This window comes from Tachypleus tridentatus, chromosome 4 (assembly GCF_004210375.1).
Source record: "Tachypleus tridentatus isolate NWPU-2018 chromosome 4, ASM421037v1, whole genome shotgun sequence".
In the NCBI taxonomy this organism is placed as follows: Eukaryota; Metazoa; Arthropoda; class Merostomata; order Xiphosura; family Limulidae; genus Tachypleus; species Tachypleus tridentatus.
This window is the reverse complement of record NC_134828.1, coordinates 14,478,147-14,496,812: the sequence shown is the minus strand read 5'-3', so window position 1 is coordinate 14,496,812 and position 18,666 is coordinate 14,478,147. Positions and strand designations below refer to the sequence as shown.

The following is an 18,666-nucleotide window of genomic DNA, read 5'->3' as shown; positions in this document are numbered from 1 at the left end:
TACTACTGACCGTTGTCAAGGCAACATGCCAATGTTATTTCTTATTCTATGTGTGCGCCATCTAGTCTGATGATTCACTAACCTTAGTAAAATAACTGTTAAAAGGAATCGCTGTATTACCATATCGTGACTATTGTTTTTCTTTTCTTTACATGTTCCTTTTTTCTTTCTATCTAATTTTTTTCGCACTAATTATACTAATAAAAAATCACTGTTTTATTTGCTAATGTTTCGAGGCACAAAATCAATTTGTCAGCTAAATACCTTTTCGTTCAAATTGTTTATAATATATTTTATTTTCTGAGGAGTAGAAACTCGTTGTTCGGTAAGGCGTCCTGCAGAGTGATACAATGTGGATTACACCACTATTACACATATTATTACTTTAATTTGTTAGATCTTGTAATGTGTCGTTCTAATTCCAAAAATGATTTCGGTAATTTGTCGTTAAGTGCAAAGTTTTTAAGTGGGGTATCTCTGTTGTGTCCTATGTAGAAATCTAATAATAAATTTTAGCTTTATAAGCTCTTAGGTTTACCATTAAGCCTACAGAGAGGGGAGTTTTAAAAATGAAACATTAGTTCTTATGCCATTATTTCTCTTCAATGTTAAAATTAGATAGTTATTAAAAGAAAGAAAGAAACAAAACACATAAGCAATTGCTACAAGAACACAACACTGATTCAGTTATCAGCAAAAATTATAATTTCTGCTGACGAAAATGACCGGTAGATGGCAGTAAACAATCCTACGTCTTTGTTGGATGACAGAAATGTTTTTGGGTAAATTCTTATCAAAGGTAAAATTACTGACTTGTTTTATAAATTGATCATTAAAGGTTAAGTCTATGTATTACATAATTTTGAATAATTTTAGTTTTAGCCTATTACAATACTTACTACAAAGAAAAAAAAACAGTTTCCAAGATAGAATACGTATGGGACACCAGGAGTTTCTTTGTTTGTAATTAAGCACAAAGCTACACTACACAATGAGTTGTCTGTGCTCTTTTCACCAACATTATCGATACCCGGTTTCTAGTGTTATAAGTCCTCTGATATACCACTGGAGGACGACACCAGGTGTAATTGACTGGATTAGTTGCAGTACAAATGACATTTTTCTTTAATTTTTTATGTGACTGGACCCACAAGCAGCTTGGTGTATAAATAGTTCATGCGTTAATAAAAAAATATAGGTTAATTAGATTTTTATATTCATGTTTGGATCACTTCAAAGAAAAACAGAAATATGTGCAGTATTAAAATAAAATAGATGACGCTTGTTGGAATAAAAATATTTACAATGAATTTGGAAATGTAAACACTTTCTTCTCTTTATAATTAATTATTTTATAATAGAACCAGAAAATCAATGTAAATACAATATTGAATATTCCGGCATCATTCTACACCAGATCAGTTCAATCTTTTATCGTAGAGAATAATAACTCTCCAGAGCCATACCTAGACTTTACTATAAAAAGGTATCCTTTCTATTTATTGTCACGATGTTTTACCTTACAAGAAACTGACTGAAGGGTCCAGCATGGCTAGATTATTAGGGTACTATACTGACAATCTGAAGGTCATGGCTTCGAATTCCCGTCCCACCAAACATGGTCGCCCTTTCATCTGTGGAGTGCGTTATAATGTTAAAGTCAATCGCACTGTTTGCTGGTAAAAGAGTAGCCTAAGAGTTGGCGGTGGGTGGTGAGACTATCCACCTTTCCTTTAGTCTTTCACTACTAAATTAGAGACAGTTTGTTTGTTTGTTTTTTAATTTAGCGCAAAACTACTGAGAGCTATCTGCACTAGCTGTCCCTAATTTAGCAGTGCAAGACTAGAGGAAAAGCAGCTAGTCATCACCACCCACCGCCAACTCTTGGGCTACTCTTTTACCAGCGAATAGTGGGATTTACCGTCACATTATAACGCTCTCACGGCTGAAGGGCGAGCATGTTTGGTGTGACGGGAATTCGAACCCGCGACCCTCAGATTAGGAGTCGAACGCCTCAATCTACCAAATTAGAGACAGCTCGCGCAAATAGCCCTCGTGTAACTTTGCGCGAAACTTAAACAAAGCCAAACGCTGAAGTGTCGAGAAAACTTAATTATTAATGTTTGAATAACAACAAAAACTGTTCCTTTGTTACAATCGTTACTATTAACAGATGTTGTAAACATATTATACAGCCGGTCGTGACCCATTGATTAACAAAACATTGCGCCTTGAAGCTGTGGGTGTGTTATAAGAGTAACGGCCATGTCTCACTATTTAATTAGAGAAAACCAAGTCCAGTTACGAGGTCTGTTCAAAAAATACGCGGACTGTTTGAATTGCGCGGCTCCAGTTGGTTCCAGGGAATTCAATTGGTGTCGCTAGGTTTGCACAGATCAGCTGATTACGACGCCATTTCCCGATTGCAGATATCTTCATTTGTGTATTAGCTACGCGGTTTTAAGTGAAGTGCGATTTTTTCGTTTGGCGGATTTCAGAATGAATGACCTGAAGGAGAAACGACTTGCTGTGTAATTTTGTGTTAAATTGGACAATCTGCGACTAAAACTTTTGCTATGCTTAACACGGCTTACGGTGATGTTGCTATGAAGCGTACGGCATGTTTCAAGTGGCATGAACGTTTTAAGGATGGTCGACAGTCCATTGAAGATTATCAGCGTCCTGGACGTCCTTCCACATCAACTGACGACCCACACGTCGACAAAACAACACCCTGGTGCGAGCAAATCGACGTCTGACTGTCAGGGAGCTTGCTGAAGAGTGTGGGAATCAGACGGATCTTGTTACGGGATTTTGACCGAAAAATTGAAGATGCACCGCGTTGCTTCGAAATTTTTGCCTCAGAACTCGTGCGTTTTTGGCCAAACACTCGATCACTGTTCTTCCCCACCCCCCCTACTCACCTGACCTTGCTCCTTGCGATTTTTTCTTGTTCCCCAAACTCAAAAGACCCTTGAAAGGAAGAAGATTTGAGACGATTCCCGAGAATAAGGCAAATGCGACGAAGGAGCTGGAGAACATTACAAAAGAAGCGTACCAGGACTGTTTTAATGAGTGGAAACACCGTTGGGATAAGTGTGTGCGTTGGGTAGGAGAGTACTTTGAAGGGGTCCCAGACCTGTAACTTCTAAATAAAGTACATTTTGTTTTATGACGTCAGTCCGCGTATTTTTTGAAAAGCCCTCGTATATGGAAAACGAAAATGATTTAAGAATATTTCGCTCTTTTTAAATCTACACGAATATACGTTGATAATTTATACAATAGGGGGAGCTACTATTCACGATATTTAAAATATTACCCAATTTTTGCGGTGTTTATCATTCCCAGCCTTGACTCCGAGCTAGCCTGACGTGTTTTTCTCCCAGCCTTGACTCCGAGCTAGTCTGACGTGTTTTTTTCTCCGGCTGCTAAACCAGAATGACTTTCTCATTGCCCGGTCCTGCTGTGCCGATCCCGCCTACGGTCTCACCGGTAATCGTCGACGGCCTGCCACCCAACCTCTCGCTCCTCCAAATCTCCACGTTCCTGGCGCAAGCCAAGCCTGGCGCCTCCCTTGACCCGTCCAAAACAAGAATTATTCGCCGCGGGGGAATTCTTCTCCAACCATCGACACCTGCTGATTTATCTTATTTCTGCGAGCCCTGGAATTCACAGTATAATATTAAATGTGCACCCACCAAGAGCCCTACGAACCTTTTCACCGTTTTCCTGAGTGGAGTTCACCAGTCAATCCTACCAAGTGAAATTAAACAAGCCATTGAGAGCCAAACACAATCTGTGATTCACGCCGTGCACCGAATATTCTCGAAAACCACCAAGCATCCGACCCGCTACATGAAAATTGTTACAACCACCAAACAGCATGCCGACTCCATCCTGCGTAACGGGTGCTATTACCATATTTTCCATTTCAGTGCTGAACGTCCCCATCGACGCTCATATAACCCGAGACTTCCCATACAACTATTACCTGTTTTGCCCCCCATGGTTTCACCTAAACTACGCATACACCCCCCGCAACACACTGTTAGCCCATTACCTGTACAACCGCCCTCCCACTCAACCCATATCCCCATCAATATGACCCACAACTTCACTCAGACAACTGATGACACCTCCGCCGGCCAAGCATCGATCAAACCACAATATTGTAGCAAATTTACCCAGACTGTGCCCAGTCCAATCAATCTGAAAACAGTGCCTGAGTCTAAACCTCAAGATCTCCACCATCTCGAAAGCCAGCCAAGCCCAATTGTCCAGGAAGCATAAATCTTCCCAAACAATAGAGGAATTTCTTTAAAACCCATCTTTGAAAGTTCAAACTCATAGTTTACCGCAATCAAGCCCAACTCAGACCGATGATGACGACCAAGATACTGACCTAGATTCTATCCCCAAGTTAAGTTCTATAAGATCTCCGTTTGGACTACACCGTAGCGACCCAGTGTGTCTAAATCCCGATATGATCTGGGAAAGGTATCGCCTATTTATCGAAGAACATTACCTATCCCTTCGTTAAACCTTCGTTACAAATTTCCCTGCTATTTAAGGCACGATTAGGGTAGACTATTCGGCGCCCTGACCGTGAAAGTGGGTTTTCTCGGGCACTCCTGTTTCCCCACAGCAAAATTTTTGGTATGCCTATACCCAGGCCCTGAAAAGAGGTACGTCGTCCTATCCCGAACTTCTCCTGTATCTTTCTACACCTCCACTTTATGTACCGCCCCTCCCTTTCTCCTCTGACTTGTTTGTCTCCTGCACTACCATATCCAACAGGCTCTAGAAATTACCCAATAATCCAGGTTCCTCATCGAGAGGTTTTGAACCCTCAATCATGCGTGGGGTTGAAGAGAAACAAAAGTTTCTGAGCGCCCCTGGTTTACCTTAGGGCCCCCCTAAGGTCTTTAAAACCAAAACTACTGTCAAGTCTAAATAATAATAATTGCGGTGTTTATACAAACCTCTTGTCTTAGCTTTATAATATTTGTACCCTAAAAATCCCGTAAATACAGAAATTGACTGCTCTGCACAATTGTTTTATTTTAGTATAATATTAATAAAACGTAGAAGCACAGATAAACAATATATCAAGTTATTCTGAGTACATGTTCTTTGTGTGTGTTTTGTTATAGAGAAACTACTTCGAGCTATCTAATGGGTCCACAGAGAATAATTAACTTCATGATTTTAACGTTGTTAAATCCGAAGACTTAACGCTATGCCACTCATGTTAATTGCCGTAGTTGAAAATTTTAACACGCATTTTACTATTTATTTTTATTAACTTTAAATAAATAACTCAGTGAGGAATGTCGTTATTAGATTGAACACAAACAGCCAACCCAGGAAGGAATGTCATTATTAGATTAAACACAAACAGCCAACCCAGGAAGGAATGTCATTATTAGATTAAACACAAACAGCCAACCCAGGAAGGAATGTCATTATTAGATTAATCATAAACAGCCAACTCAGTGAGGAATGTCATTAGATTAATCATAAACAGCCAACTCAGGAAGGAATGTCATTATTAGATTAATCATAAACAGCCAACTCAGGAAGGAATGTCATTATTGACTTTAGAATACATATCCAATTCGAAATTGATTATTTTAACTGTATCTCAGAACGACTGGTATGGGTATTAATACTTTTATTGATAAGCAGAGAACAACATTTCGACCTTCCTAGGTCATCTTCAGGTTAATCTGAGATACATTTTTATTTCAAGTGGGTTTCTCGTCATCAAGAATGATTTTAAACGTTTATGTTTTCTTCAATAGTTTTTGGTAAGTAAAACCAAAAAGTTTAACAAAGAAGAATTATTTCATAACTGTAATTAATTTAATTTGTTATAAGACAACATTAGTAGCTTAATCGTATTTTTGAATACTAGATTTTTTTTCACTCACTTAAGGCTATTCCATAGATAAGGATTGTAATAGTATTAAAATCAGTCTGTATCTGTTCTATCCGTTGCCGACGAAGCGTTACGTTTAATACCAGAACTTATCAGATGAACTGGGATAAAACATACCCAGTAGTGGTCGTACTGTTTTTTGTTAGAATAACCATTGTTAATGTGTAAATCCTTTTGTTGGCGAAGTTTGATTATAATCAATGTAATTTGTCGTATAACAAAATATGTCTCATGTAAATTATATGATAGACTGTAACCAATATTTGCCAGCCAAAGTTGTTCGCACCGTAGTAATTCTGCTAGAAATGTTTACTACAGGAGTTTTGTCTTGAATTTCGCATAAAGTTACGCGAAGGCTATCTGCGCTATCGTCCATAATTTGTCGTCCATAATGTAAGACGAGAGGGAGGGAAACTAGTCATCGCCATCTTGGGCTACTCTTTTACCAACGAATAGTGGGATTAACCGTCATATTATAAAGCCCCACGGCTAAAGGGCAAGCATGTTTGGTATGACGTGGATTCGAACGCGCGACCCTCGGATTACGGGTTGAGTGCCCTAACCACCGTGCCATATCAGGCCTACCAGATTGATACATACGACTTTATATTTCTGAGATACTGAACTGCAGACGAAAAAAAGAAGTTTTTAGAAAACCTTATCCCTCACTGGGTGTCGACAGAAAATTATAAAATCTCTGACCGCTTTCGACAAACTTTCATTTTGAGTCCAGAAAATGTTATTTAAGAATGAAATAGAGTGATATGTGTTTTCATGTAAACTTCTCTTTTCTACCACATGGGCCCGGCATGGCCTAGCGCGTTAAGGCGTGCGCTTCGTAATCTGAGGGTCGCGGGTTCGCGCCAAACATGCTCGCCCTCCCAGCCGTTGGGGCGTTATAATGTGACGGTAAAAGAGTAGCTCAAGAGTTGGCGGTGGGTGGTGATGACTAGCTGCCTTCCCTCTAGTCTTGCACTGCTAAATTGGGGACGGCTAGCACAGATAGCCCTCGAGTAGCTTTGTGCGAAATTCCAAAACAAACAAACAAAATCTACCACGTGACTCGGTGTTGCGTTTAACAGTTTATAACGTTACGAGTCGGACTTCGATAGCCAGTTGCATATCTTTGTCTTAACCACCGACAAACCTACCAGAAAACATTATACAAGCATCTGTTGACAGTGGTACATCAGAATCAGTGTGTTAAGTTATATATAAATAATATGACAGGTTGGACAAACTGGAAGAGCGTTTCGAAGTTTCCTCTTATGTGTGTAAAATCTTAGTTAAATATAACCACAACTTTGAATTTTCAGATGTTGAAATCACTGAGAGAGAGAAAACAATACACATCGTGTAAACATTGAAAAGTTCTTTACCAAGTCTAACATTACTAAATATATAGATGAAACATTACATTTTACCAAGCCTAACATTACTAAATATATAGATGTAACATTACATTTTACCAAGCCTAACATTACTAAATATATAGATGTAACATTATATTTTACCAGGCCTAACATTACTAAATATATAGATGTAACATTATATTTTACCAAACCTAACATTACTAAATATATAGATGTAACATTATATTTTACCAAGCCTAACATTACTAAATATATAGATGTAACATTATATTTTACCGAGCCTAACATTACTAAATATATAGATGTAACATTATATTTTACCAAACCTAACATTACTAAATATATAGATGTAACATTATATTTTACCAAGCCCAACATTACTAAATATATAGATGTAACATTATATTTTACCAAACCTAACATTACTAAATATATAGATGTAACATTATATTTTACCAAGCCCAACATTACTAAATATATAGATGTAACATTATATTTTACCAAACCTAACATTACTAAATATATAGATGTAACATTATATTTTACCAAGCCTAACATTTCTAAATATATAGATGTAACATTATATTTTACCAAGCCTAACATTACTAAATATATAGATGTAACATTATATTCATTCTCATATGTCTTTTCATTAGCTAGCTGTTGTTGTTTTGTACTAAATTATCACTTAATGACGTAACATAATTACTGACTACTAATCATAGGAGTAAGTTTTTGTTCAAAGCCTGACCCCTGACGGAGTTATGTAAACATAACCAGATGTAGTGATTTTAATAAAAAAGGTGTTTAAATATATTTATTTGTTATTCGTATTTTAAAACTGACTAAGAATGTGAGATAATCCACTTACCACTGTTTTAATATTACTGTCGTAAGCACAACAAATCAACAACGGTTGTAACGCTCAACTCATATTTAGCCTCAGATGCTTTGGTAGAACATTTGGTAAGTTTAAAGTACCATGAAGGATACACGAACACACCATTGTTTCTATGGATCTCTTTATTTGGTGCATACAATCATTGTAGCCTACTATGGACATAACAAAATAATCAACCATCGGATTCCAAAAACACAGGTTTCATCATCGTCGAGATAACTCATGGCTTGATACACTTGTCATTCTTATAAATTATATAAATATAGAGCGAATAAAAACTATATTCCTTATAAGTAATATAATTTGTTCTTCACAAGATTTTCTAGTTTAACAAAATATTAATTCAAAGTCCATGAAGACCCTTCTGTACGATTTGCATTTAGGCTTCATTTGTTTGTTGCTAAGCCTACTTCTAGTAGGAATTATATGTAGGTTAAATCAACAGTTAGTGAGTAAACAGTGTCATCAGAGATTGGTACTTTTGTAAGATTATTTTTTCTTTACCGCTTTTTTCTTCTGTGTTAATTATTCTTGCAAGTATAATTTAAACAGTTAAAGAGCTGTTTCCCACATAGACATCAAACGATTCAACATATATCTATAAATAAAATTATTATGTTTATTAATGGCTTCTATAGTCAATTAATTATTTTTTGTTTTCATTATTCTATTTCTGATGTAATACATTATTGTCATAAAACATGCCACACACAAGTGAATATGTAGAGCTCCACCTAGTTTTTAAAACGTCAAACTTTACATCTCACGACGTCAGACACAGATTGAATAAAAGTTGTATTGTTCTTGATAAAACTCGTTAATCTCATAATTTGGTTATAAATTTGTTTACATTGTTTAATTTTTTTTGCCCATAAAGAAAGGGCTTCAAAATAGTTCTTACTTTTATAATTATTTGTTTAAACACCAAATATAATTGTCTAAAAGGGATAAGACGAGAGTCATACAAAGTCTTGAGTGTTGAAAGAAACAATAGTTAGGAGGTAAAATTCTACGTTTCCAAGGCTACAAAATTTTGTTAGATGTGCTTAACAGAAATGATTCCGGATATTTCTGTTGGAAAGGAACTTTTTTTTTTTAAAAAAAAAAGAAGAATATAGAAATAATCATTGAAAAGAAATGCTATTTTATGGTAAAGCGCGAATCATCACCAGTACAAATTCGTCCATTTTAACATGTATCATTCAGCGACAACAAACCAAGATTAATTATGTACACACACGACACATAAATAAGTTTCAGAAAACACTATATCGACTGTTTGAGTTCCATACCAAGTTTAACAGCATCACCAAAAATAGTAAGTTGTTACAGATTCGATACAGCCATTTCAAATCATTAACACAACGCAAACCGAAGTGCATATTTCTTTTAACGTGGTTTGGCATTTCATACAAGTGATTCACAACATATGGCAGCAGAAAAAGAAAAGAAAAAAATATTTTTATTGGCGACGAAATATTTAACACGTTAGAATAATTTAACATTAAATTTTAACTTGAAAAATAATAGACTTAACAGCTAAAAGTTATTATTATCACTCGAAATCATATTTGTATTTTGTTTAACTTTACAAAAAATATAATTGTGTTATCTCTCATTTTAACTCTTTCGCTACTGTTTTAGTTTCGTCTCCTATTTGTGTACGGTTTATTTATAGCACAACATAAGGCAGACAACCTTCAAGCTTTTCCAAAACCTAGTTTAGATACATTTACCTGTGATGAAAAATTGCCGACAGAAGGAAAAAATACACAACAGTAGTTCATTAATTGAAGTTACATTTTCCAAAAAAAAATAACTGTGTTGCGAGAGGAGTTGCGATATTTTAGTTTCAGTATTACATTGTCTTTCCTTTTATTTACGATTGTTGCTGTCTTTTTGACATAGTTTGAAAAGTATGTGTTAACATAAATAGTTTTAAAAATCTGTCAATAAAATATTTGTCAGGTAAAGTTTGAATACGTTAGATTGATTGTGTTTGAATGTTACGAAAACTTTGATATTAAAATTTTTCATTTATTTTCTTTAAAGTTACTCCTTTAGAAATTGCAGAGTATTTATTCTCTGTGTCTAATATTTTGCTCCTCCCACTATATTGGGGGATCTCTACCAGTAGGTGGTAGTCCGTGAGAATATTCTTGTTGAGAAGGTCCACTGGAACTTCGACGAGAGCGACTTGGAAACTGTGGAAAACCTTTTGGCAATTGAGGAAAGTTTGGGAATTGTCCTGAAGATGGGGAACTGAATGATCCAAAGCCACGACCTTGTTGTGAATATTGGGAACCTCCGGGATGAGCTGGGTTAGCAGAAGGAACGTGAGGCGGAGGACCAAAAGAAGGAGGACCTTTAGGAGCTGCCGGTGGCTGACCATGAGGAGTATCAGAACCGGAATTATGAGGAACTTCTGGAAACTGTGGGAAACCTGCTGGAAGTTGTGGAAAGTTTGGGAATTGTCCCGGAGAAGGTGCACTGTGATCTTGCTGTGCAGGTGGGGCACTTTTAGGTGGAGGTGGGCCATAAGATTGGGGACCACTAGGAGGAGGTGGGCCATAAGATTGGGGACCACTAGGAGGAGGTGGGCCATAAGATGAAGGGCCGCTAGGAGCAGCGGGTTGTGGTTGTCCCTGCTGTTGTGGAACTCCACCATATTGATAACCAGGATATCCTTGACCCTGAGGAGCAGCGGGTTGAGGTTGTCCCTGCTGTTGTGGAACTCCACCATACTGATTACCAGGATATCCTTGACCCTGAGGGGCAGCACTTCCCTGCCGTGGTGCACGTTTTTGGTGTGCTTGTCCTCCGTATAAGAAGTTTTCTGGATAGTACCTTTGGTGATAGAGCAAAGTGTTGTTTGGGCCTCTCTGTTCAAGGGGCTGAAAATACACGTTTGTTAATATTTGAAAGCGATAAATCGCTAATTCAAAGCTGTAAGCATATGCAAAGTTAGAACAGATATTCCACAAATACACAGAATAAACATAAATTAAATATTAATTAAAGATCACGAGTCTCATCGAAATAAGGTTCCTTTCCTATTAGCGTGTGATCTTAAATTCAAAGGTTTTTTATATGTTTTTAAATTAATTTCAAAATAGTCTCTCTATATATTTTACCGGACCTATTTTTTAACCTTTAAAGTCAACTAAACGTCCAGCGAATTTTATTAAACCTTGACCTTGTCCTATCATACTAAGTATCCAACCCCAGACGTTCCACAAACATTTTGAATTATGTACTAGCAACAGGAATTCTCAAGAATAATAAAATAAAAAAGTAAACGATGTTTACAGAAAAAGAATGGCCTTACCAGTACAATACATAAATTCGAATCTAGTCAATCATAATAAAACCTTTGACCTCTAACAAAGTGTACTTCCAATCTAGTCAATCCTAATTAACCTCTGACCTCTAACAAAGTGTACTTCCAATCTAGTGATCTTCAATAGTTTGTAGCCTCTGACATAGTGTACTTCCAATCTAGTCATCCCTAATAGAGTCCGTGACCTCTGAAACAGTGTACTTCCAATCTAGTCATCCCTAATAGAGTCCGTGACCTCTGAAACAGTGTACTTCCAATCTAGTCATCCCTAATAGAGTGCGTGACCTCTGAAACAGTGTACTTCCAATCTAGTGATCTCTAATAGAGTCTGTGACCTCTGACTAAGTCAATTTCCAATCTAGTCATCCCTAATAGAGTCTGTGACATCTAACTGTAGTTTCAAAGGTATAATTTTTACCTCTAATGTGTTCTCAGTCAGTTCTTAGACTGGATACTGAAATAATTTTCAAACCACACGCTTGAAAATAAAAAAAAGGAAGATACAGAGATCTTTGTTTGTACACAATCAATTCACTTTTGTTTTGAACCTTTAACTTCATTGTAGCTTCTCACGCAATGATTAGCAGCTGTCCGTTGTTTGTATACAGCAAAGCGATCTTCAAGGGTGTTCTCGACTACTTACAAGGAAGTAAGGCAGACGATTTATTAAACAAGTGAGTAGTTCAGTGCAAAAAAACAAAACATTTAATATAATGACGTAAGCATAAAACATTATGTATTTAAAACGTACATTCCTTATCTAATCGTTCAAGAATTATAAGAGTGTACAATAATAGTATTCCAACCACACTTTGTCTGTCATAGCCACCTCCGACGACGCGTTTCACTCACTCCAGAGCTCATCGGGCTGGCTGTGATACAACAAACACAGTGGTGCTCGGAACACTATTTACACAAGCCTTTGTTTTGACGTGAACGCCCCCTAACAATTCTTACCTTATAAAGGTAATCGTTAACCACGTGGTATTTTTCTGATTGGGAACAAATATCCTGACTGGATGGAACACAGTTCAAGTGCACCTGGTGAAACACTGTTCCTGCTGGGCACATCCAGGAATGCTTGGAGCCTCCCACACAATAATGGAAAGCTCGACAGTCAACACTGTTATCAGCATAATATCCATCATTCTTTCCACTGCACCCGAACTTGGAATTCCCCAAGAGGACTGACAAGGGATCCTGTGTGGTTGGTTTTTCCTTCTGAGGGGGACCTGCCCCATTTAAAGCTTGCTGAAAGAGTGAAAAGTTTATGTTAGTACACTATTTTAAGACCTTCTTTAGCCACCAAATAAATTAGTACAAGTTTAAAACAAAAGAGTCTGTCGAAACTGTGGTTGTTCAAAAGCCAGAAAGTTAAACGAATCCCATTAAGTGGACTTGTCCAGAGTACTGTATGTCATGCGAAATAAGATGTTTTACAGGGCATAAGATTATTTTACTATGTTACGGTAAAAGTGTTGTGTTCTGCAATACGATATTGTCGTCGTTTCTTAAATGCAAAACAATAGAATTGACCATGGGCATTCTGTCCACCAAGGAAGATTGAACCCTGGATTTTAGCGTTCAAAATCCATAAACATAACTCTGATCCACCGGAGAACTTGGAAAAAGACCCATTTCCCGACTTTCTTTGTTTGATTTTGAAATTCGCGCAAAGTTACACGAGGGCTATCTGCGCTAGCCGTTCCTAATTTAGCAGTGTAAGACTAGAAGGAAGGCAGTTAGTCATCACCACCCACCGCCAACTCTTGGGATACTCTTTTACCAACGAATAGTGGGATTGATTTTAACATTATAATACCCCCCACGTCTGAAAGGGCGGGCATGTTTGGTGCGACGGGGATTCGAAATCACGACCCTCAGATTACGAGTCGAGCGCCTTAACCACCTGGCCATGCCGGGCCGTTTCCCGAATTTAAAATCAACTTAAAAGTTGTGTCTGTGATAAATCAATTAATATAATAACGTATACTTAATGTGTGTGTGTTTTCTCATAGCAAAGTCACTATCTGCTGAGCCCACCGAGGGGAATCGAACCCCTGATTTTAGCGTTGTAAATCCGAAGACTTACCGCTGTACTAGCTACACCTAATGTTTATATCTTTATTGCAGCCATTCACATAAATTAAAGGTTACGTTGAAATTAGGCTTAAGTATGTCACCATTACAGAAGGTTAAAGCATCGTTCAACTGTGCTCTTAGTAACATTTTTTTTTCTAATAACGATGCGGGAACTGAAAAAGATCAAACAGTTCTACATAAAAAAAAACATACTAGACTTTGAATCCAAGGGTTGCCAAAAAATCGTTATAGTACCATAAGTGTGTTATAAGTGTGACAGTCTAATATCACACCATTCAACTAGAGTAATTGCTACTAGATACTTTCCTCAGACGTTCCTAGTTTATAATCACGAACAGCTAGTACAGATACCTTCTAAGTAATTTGCACGAATAAATTGTTTGTTTTGTTTGTTTTGAATTTCGCACAAAGCTACTCGAGGGCTATCTGTGCTAGCCGTCCCTAATTTAGCAGTGTAAGACTAGAGGGAAGGCAGCTAGTCATCACCACCCACCGCCAACTCTTGGGCTACTCTTTTACCAACGAATAGTTGGATTGACTGTCACATTACAACGCCCCCACGGCTGAAAGGGAGAGCATGTTTGGTGTGACTGGGATTCGAACCCGCGACCCTCAGATTACGAGTCGCACGCCTTAACACGCTTGGCCATGCACGAATAAAAAAAACAACAACAAAAACTAATATGTTTCTTTAATGAATCATTATCAGGGTAAAAACTTATATTTTAATACCTCATAAACAATACTTACTCCAGGAAAAGATCCAGGTCTAGGACCACCAGCTTGTGGAGGACCATATGCTTGTCTTGAATAGCCACCTCCTATTGGGGTCTGATGCCTTGAAGCAGCAGGTGGGGCATATCTTGCTTGCCGCTTATCCTATTTAAAAGCACAAAAGGAAGAAACATTTAACGCAATTAGAACAGCCACTCTTGTTATCGCATTATTTTATGTGTATTTATTTTATGTGTAATAACTGTAGCACATGGTCGTTAATCAAATGACCAAAAAGTAGAAACAGACCGCGGGCTGAAGTTTCAGAAACAGTGGTGATATTTCATATTAGGGCTGTTTTAAAATAGACGTATCATACTTTAACTTAGTTTATATATACGAAACATTAAAAATTGAACAATACGATTGTTAATATGATGAAGATATAGCTTATGAATGAAGAACAGCTTTGTGGCTCGTATTCATGACATAGCGAATGGTTCTACAAGGTAACAAAGGTCTCTACTGTTATTGCTTCCTTGCATCTAGAACTATCTTTGTTGTCTGTGACTGATTAAGGCCATGGGTAACTACTATTTGCTTTCTATTGGCGCGGTCCTGTTGCGAAATTATCCATTTTTGTTGTCTATGTTCTGTTTAAGACCATGGACAACTACCGTTTGCCTTTGTTTTTGTGGTTATGTTCTGGAAGTATCAATTTTTGTTGTAGACCGTCTTTGTTGTCCATGACTGACTAATACAAGAGAAAACTTACTGGATATCGTGGTAACATAAAATGTAATTTCACTCAAACAGAATTTTATAAATCAAAACAGTTGAGTGACATAATAACACAGAGCATAACGTTAATCAATTATAACACTGGAGTACTGTATAGTAACACACAGAACATAACGTTAATGTACTATAACACTAGAGTTACTGTGTAGTAACACACAGAACATAACGTTAATGTACCATAACACTAGAGTTACTGTGTAGTAACACACAGAACATAACGTTAATGTACCATAACACTAGAGTTACTGTGTAGTAATAACTGTAACTGCTGTATAGATTTCTATAGTAAATAATTATCATATCAAAACTTCTTACCCTATCTCCTGTAACCACACAAATTCCTGTAAAAACAAACAGAAAACCACTGAATGTTAATTATATTCTTCAGCATTACAAACCAGTAAAAGAATAGCATTCTACAATATAATAAATATTTTTGTAGTTAAGTTTTAAAAATGTGATACAATTTGACTCGTCAGAACAGACACTTTCGTTTTCATGAAAATCTACATTGAATTCTTTTGTTTCATAATTTGGTTTGTTTCGAATTTCGCTAGCCGTCCCTAATTTAGCAGTGTAAGACTAGAGGGAAGGCAGCTAGTCATCAACACCCACCGCCAACTCTTGGGCTACTTTACCAACAAATAGTAGGATTGAACGTCACATTATAATGCCCCCACAGCTGAAAGGGCGAGTATGTTTGGTGTTACGGGATTCGAACCCACGACCGTCAGAGTCGAGTGCCTTAACCACCTGGCTACGCCGGACCGTTTCATTATGTTCCTGTAAAAATTACTTAAACGGCTATTTGCGTACTATCATTCGTAATTTTGAACTGATGGACCGCAGTGACAACAACTAGTGAGCACTTTTTGTCTCATTCAATAGAGACTTGACTATCACTCTTTTACCACGGGTGTGAACTTTGAACCCTCGGACACTAACCATTGAGCCACTGCCAAACTTTGTTCTTGAAATTCATTGAACCAATTCTTAAATTGTTAACTGAAAAACAAAAACAAGTCACTAGCGAAATTATCACAGTGATCTTAACATGTTTCCCTTTTTACTGAGTCTAAAGGCATTAACTAAATTATAACAGTGCCCTCTTAATTTAAACCCGATACTTCATGGAAAGCTTGTTTGTTTGTTTGTTTTTTGAATATCGCACAAAGCTACACGAGGGCTATATCCGCTAGCCGTCCCTAATTTAGCAGTGTGAGACTAGAGGGAAGGCAGCTAGTCATCACCACCCACCACCAACTCTTGGGCTACTCTTTTACCAACGAATAGTGGGATTGACCGTTACATTATAACGCCACCACGGCTGAAAGGGCGAGCATGTTTAGCGCAACCGGGATGCGAACCCGCGACCCTCAGATTACGAGTCGCACGCCTTAACATGCTTGGCCATGCCGGGCCTTCATGGAAAGCTGTCATCCAGAGTGACCACATTGTTTTCTAGTCGAATGTTTTAATATTAAAGTGATCAAACTGATTGCTGGTTGTACGGTCTATATTACAGAGTCACCACGCTGGTTTCTAATGGTGTCGTCTGTGGCACAGATTCGTCATTCTATTTTCTGGTAGTGTTATCTATACGACAAAATCGTCGTACTGATTTCTGGTAGTATCGTCCATATGACAGTCGTTGTGCTGATTGCTGGTCGTATTGACTATATGATAAAGTTGTCGTGCTGGTTTCTGACCATATTGTCCATATGACAGAACCGCCGTGCTGGTTTCTGACCACATTGTCCACATGACAGAGCCGTCGTGCTGGTTTCTGACCATATTGTCCACATAACAGAGTCGTCGTGCTAGTTTCTGACCACATTGTCCACATGACAGAGCCGCTGTGCTGGTTTCTGACCACATTGTCCACATGACAGAGCCGCCGTGCTGACTTCTGACCATAATGTCCATTTGACAGATTCGACATTCTGTTTTCTGATAGTATCGTTTATATGACAAAGCCGTCGTACTGATTTCTGGTTCTATATGACAGAATAGTCGTATAGATTTCTGGTTCTATACGACATAGTCGTATTATTGTTAACAGCTTTAATATTAACTGGTCGATTAAGAAGTGACCGGATCAAAATTGAAATGTTACAAGTATTGTCAACCTTGGAAAACAAAACGAGAAACAATTTGCTGAAACTCACGTATTCATAAATTAATAAACGTTTTTAAACTGTAAAATTGATGTTTTAATAGCGCCCTCTATTACATGATCACAACATAACCTTAAACCCTTTTTCTAAAAGTCTACACATTGCTGCTTAGTTAAAGTTTTGAAAACTGGTTTTCTTGAAAGGTCCAGATCTTCTGTGATTTGGTTACATATTTAAACACGTTTTTGTTATAGCTTTTCGGTTCTCTGTCGATTTATATTTAAAAGAAAAACGTGTTTGTTGCCAATTGTTAATTTTGTTTATATGTTAAACACTCGTGGGTACAGTCGTCAGATTGAACCAATTTTGAACTCGACAAAAACATGCACTGCACTTTGGAACCATTATACGACTGACGGTAAAATTCCACTATTCGATAAGAATTTCGTCTCGTAATATTAGGGGCTCATGTTCGAACCCCCGTCGCACCAAACATGCTCGCCTTTTCAGCTGTGGTGGCGTTATAATGTCTTGGTCAATCCCCCTATTAGTTGGTAAAAGAGTAGCCCAAGAGCTGGCGGTGGGTGGTGGTGACTACCTGCCTTCCCTTTAGTTTTACACTGCTAAATTAGGGATGGCTCGCGCAGATAGCCCTTGAGCAGCTTTGCGCGAAATTAAAACAAACAAACAAACAATCGATAAGAGTTGGTGGTGGGTACTCTAGTCTTACCAGTTCAAAATTAGGGCTGGTTATACGCAGTTTGCCCTTGTGTAGCTTTGAGCGAAATCCTGAAACAATGTTACTTATGGTTCCAGAAATATAATTACAGAAAAAATAAAATATATAATAAACTGTCATAAGAATGGATGATATATTCTGAGTTACATATAATGAAAGAAAATAAACTTATGATGTAACGTCACCAAATTCATATAATACAACTGAGCTAATCTTTAATAATTTCCACATTTGTAACGTTTTATAAAACTCGACGAGGAAAGAAAATACGAGAAAATTGTATTGAATAATTAAATAGCTTTGTTTTACTGAACAATGAGAATCGAACAATCTCTATTTGGACTTCACTTACCGACCACTAGTGAGAACATTACCAACAATATATCTGTTCCTATCTGTAAAAATCAAACAATAAAGGTACAACTCATCCACTGGTATAATCATAGTCTACAAAGATTACAGGAAAATATTTATTAGCTATTCAGGTGAGCCAGCGGTTCTAGCGGTGGTGTCCGGAATGTCTCTGTTTTAATGTAAGAACTTTACGACCTACCATCCTCAATTATTAACAATATCATAATCTTTGCTGGAATAATCAATTTACCAGAATTTGGGACAAATTACAAAATCACTT

General features: G+C 37.4%; 1 protein-coding gene across 1 annotated transcript; it reads right to left on the bottom strand.

Annotated features, from left to right (window-relative positions):
* Nucleotides 1-8,331: 8,331 nt before the first annotated feature.
* On the bottom strand, nucleotides 8,332-18,403 carry LOC143250031 (uncharacterized). Its single transcript, XM_076500668.1, has 5 exons — nucleotides 18,385-18,403; nucleotides 15,492-15,517; nucleotides 14,412-14,540; nucleotides 12,516-12,809; nucleotides 8,332-11,112 (listed from the first exon to the last, which is right to left on the bottom strand). Exons 1-5 carry the CDS (start codon nucleotides 18,401-18,403, stop codon nucleotides 10,330-10,332), a joined length of 1,251 nt encoding a protein of 416 aa, XP_076356783.1. The 3' UTR covers nucleotides 8,332-10,329.
* Nucleotides 18,404-18,666: the final 263 nt, after the last annotated feature.

Coding starts and splice junctions, on each gene's coding strand:
- LOC143250031 (XM_076500668.1), bottom strand. Junction 14,541..15,491: donor GTGTGGTTACAGGAGATAGG/GTAAGAAGTTTT, acceptor GCTTTTAAATAG/GATAAGCGGCAAGCAAGATA. Junction 12,810..14,411: donor GACCTGGATCTTTTCCTGGA/GTAAGTATTGTT, acceptor TCACTCTTTCAG/CAAGCTTTAAATGGGGCAGG.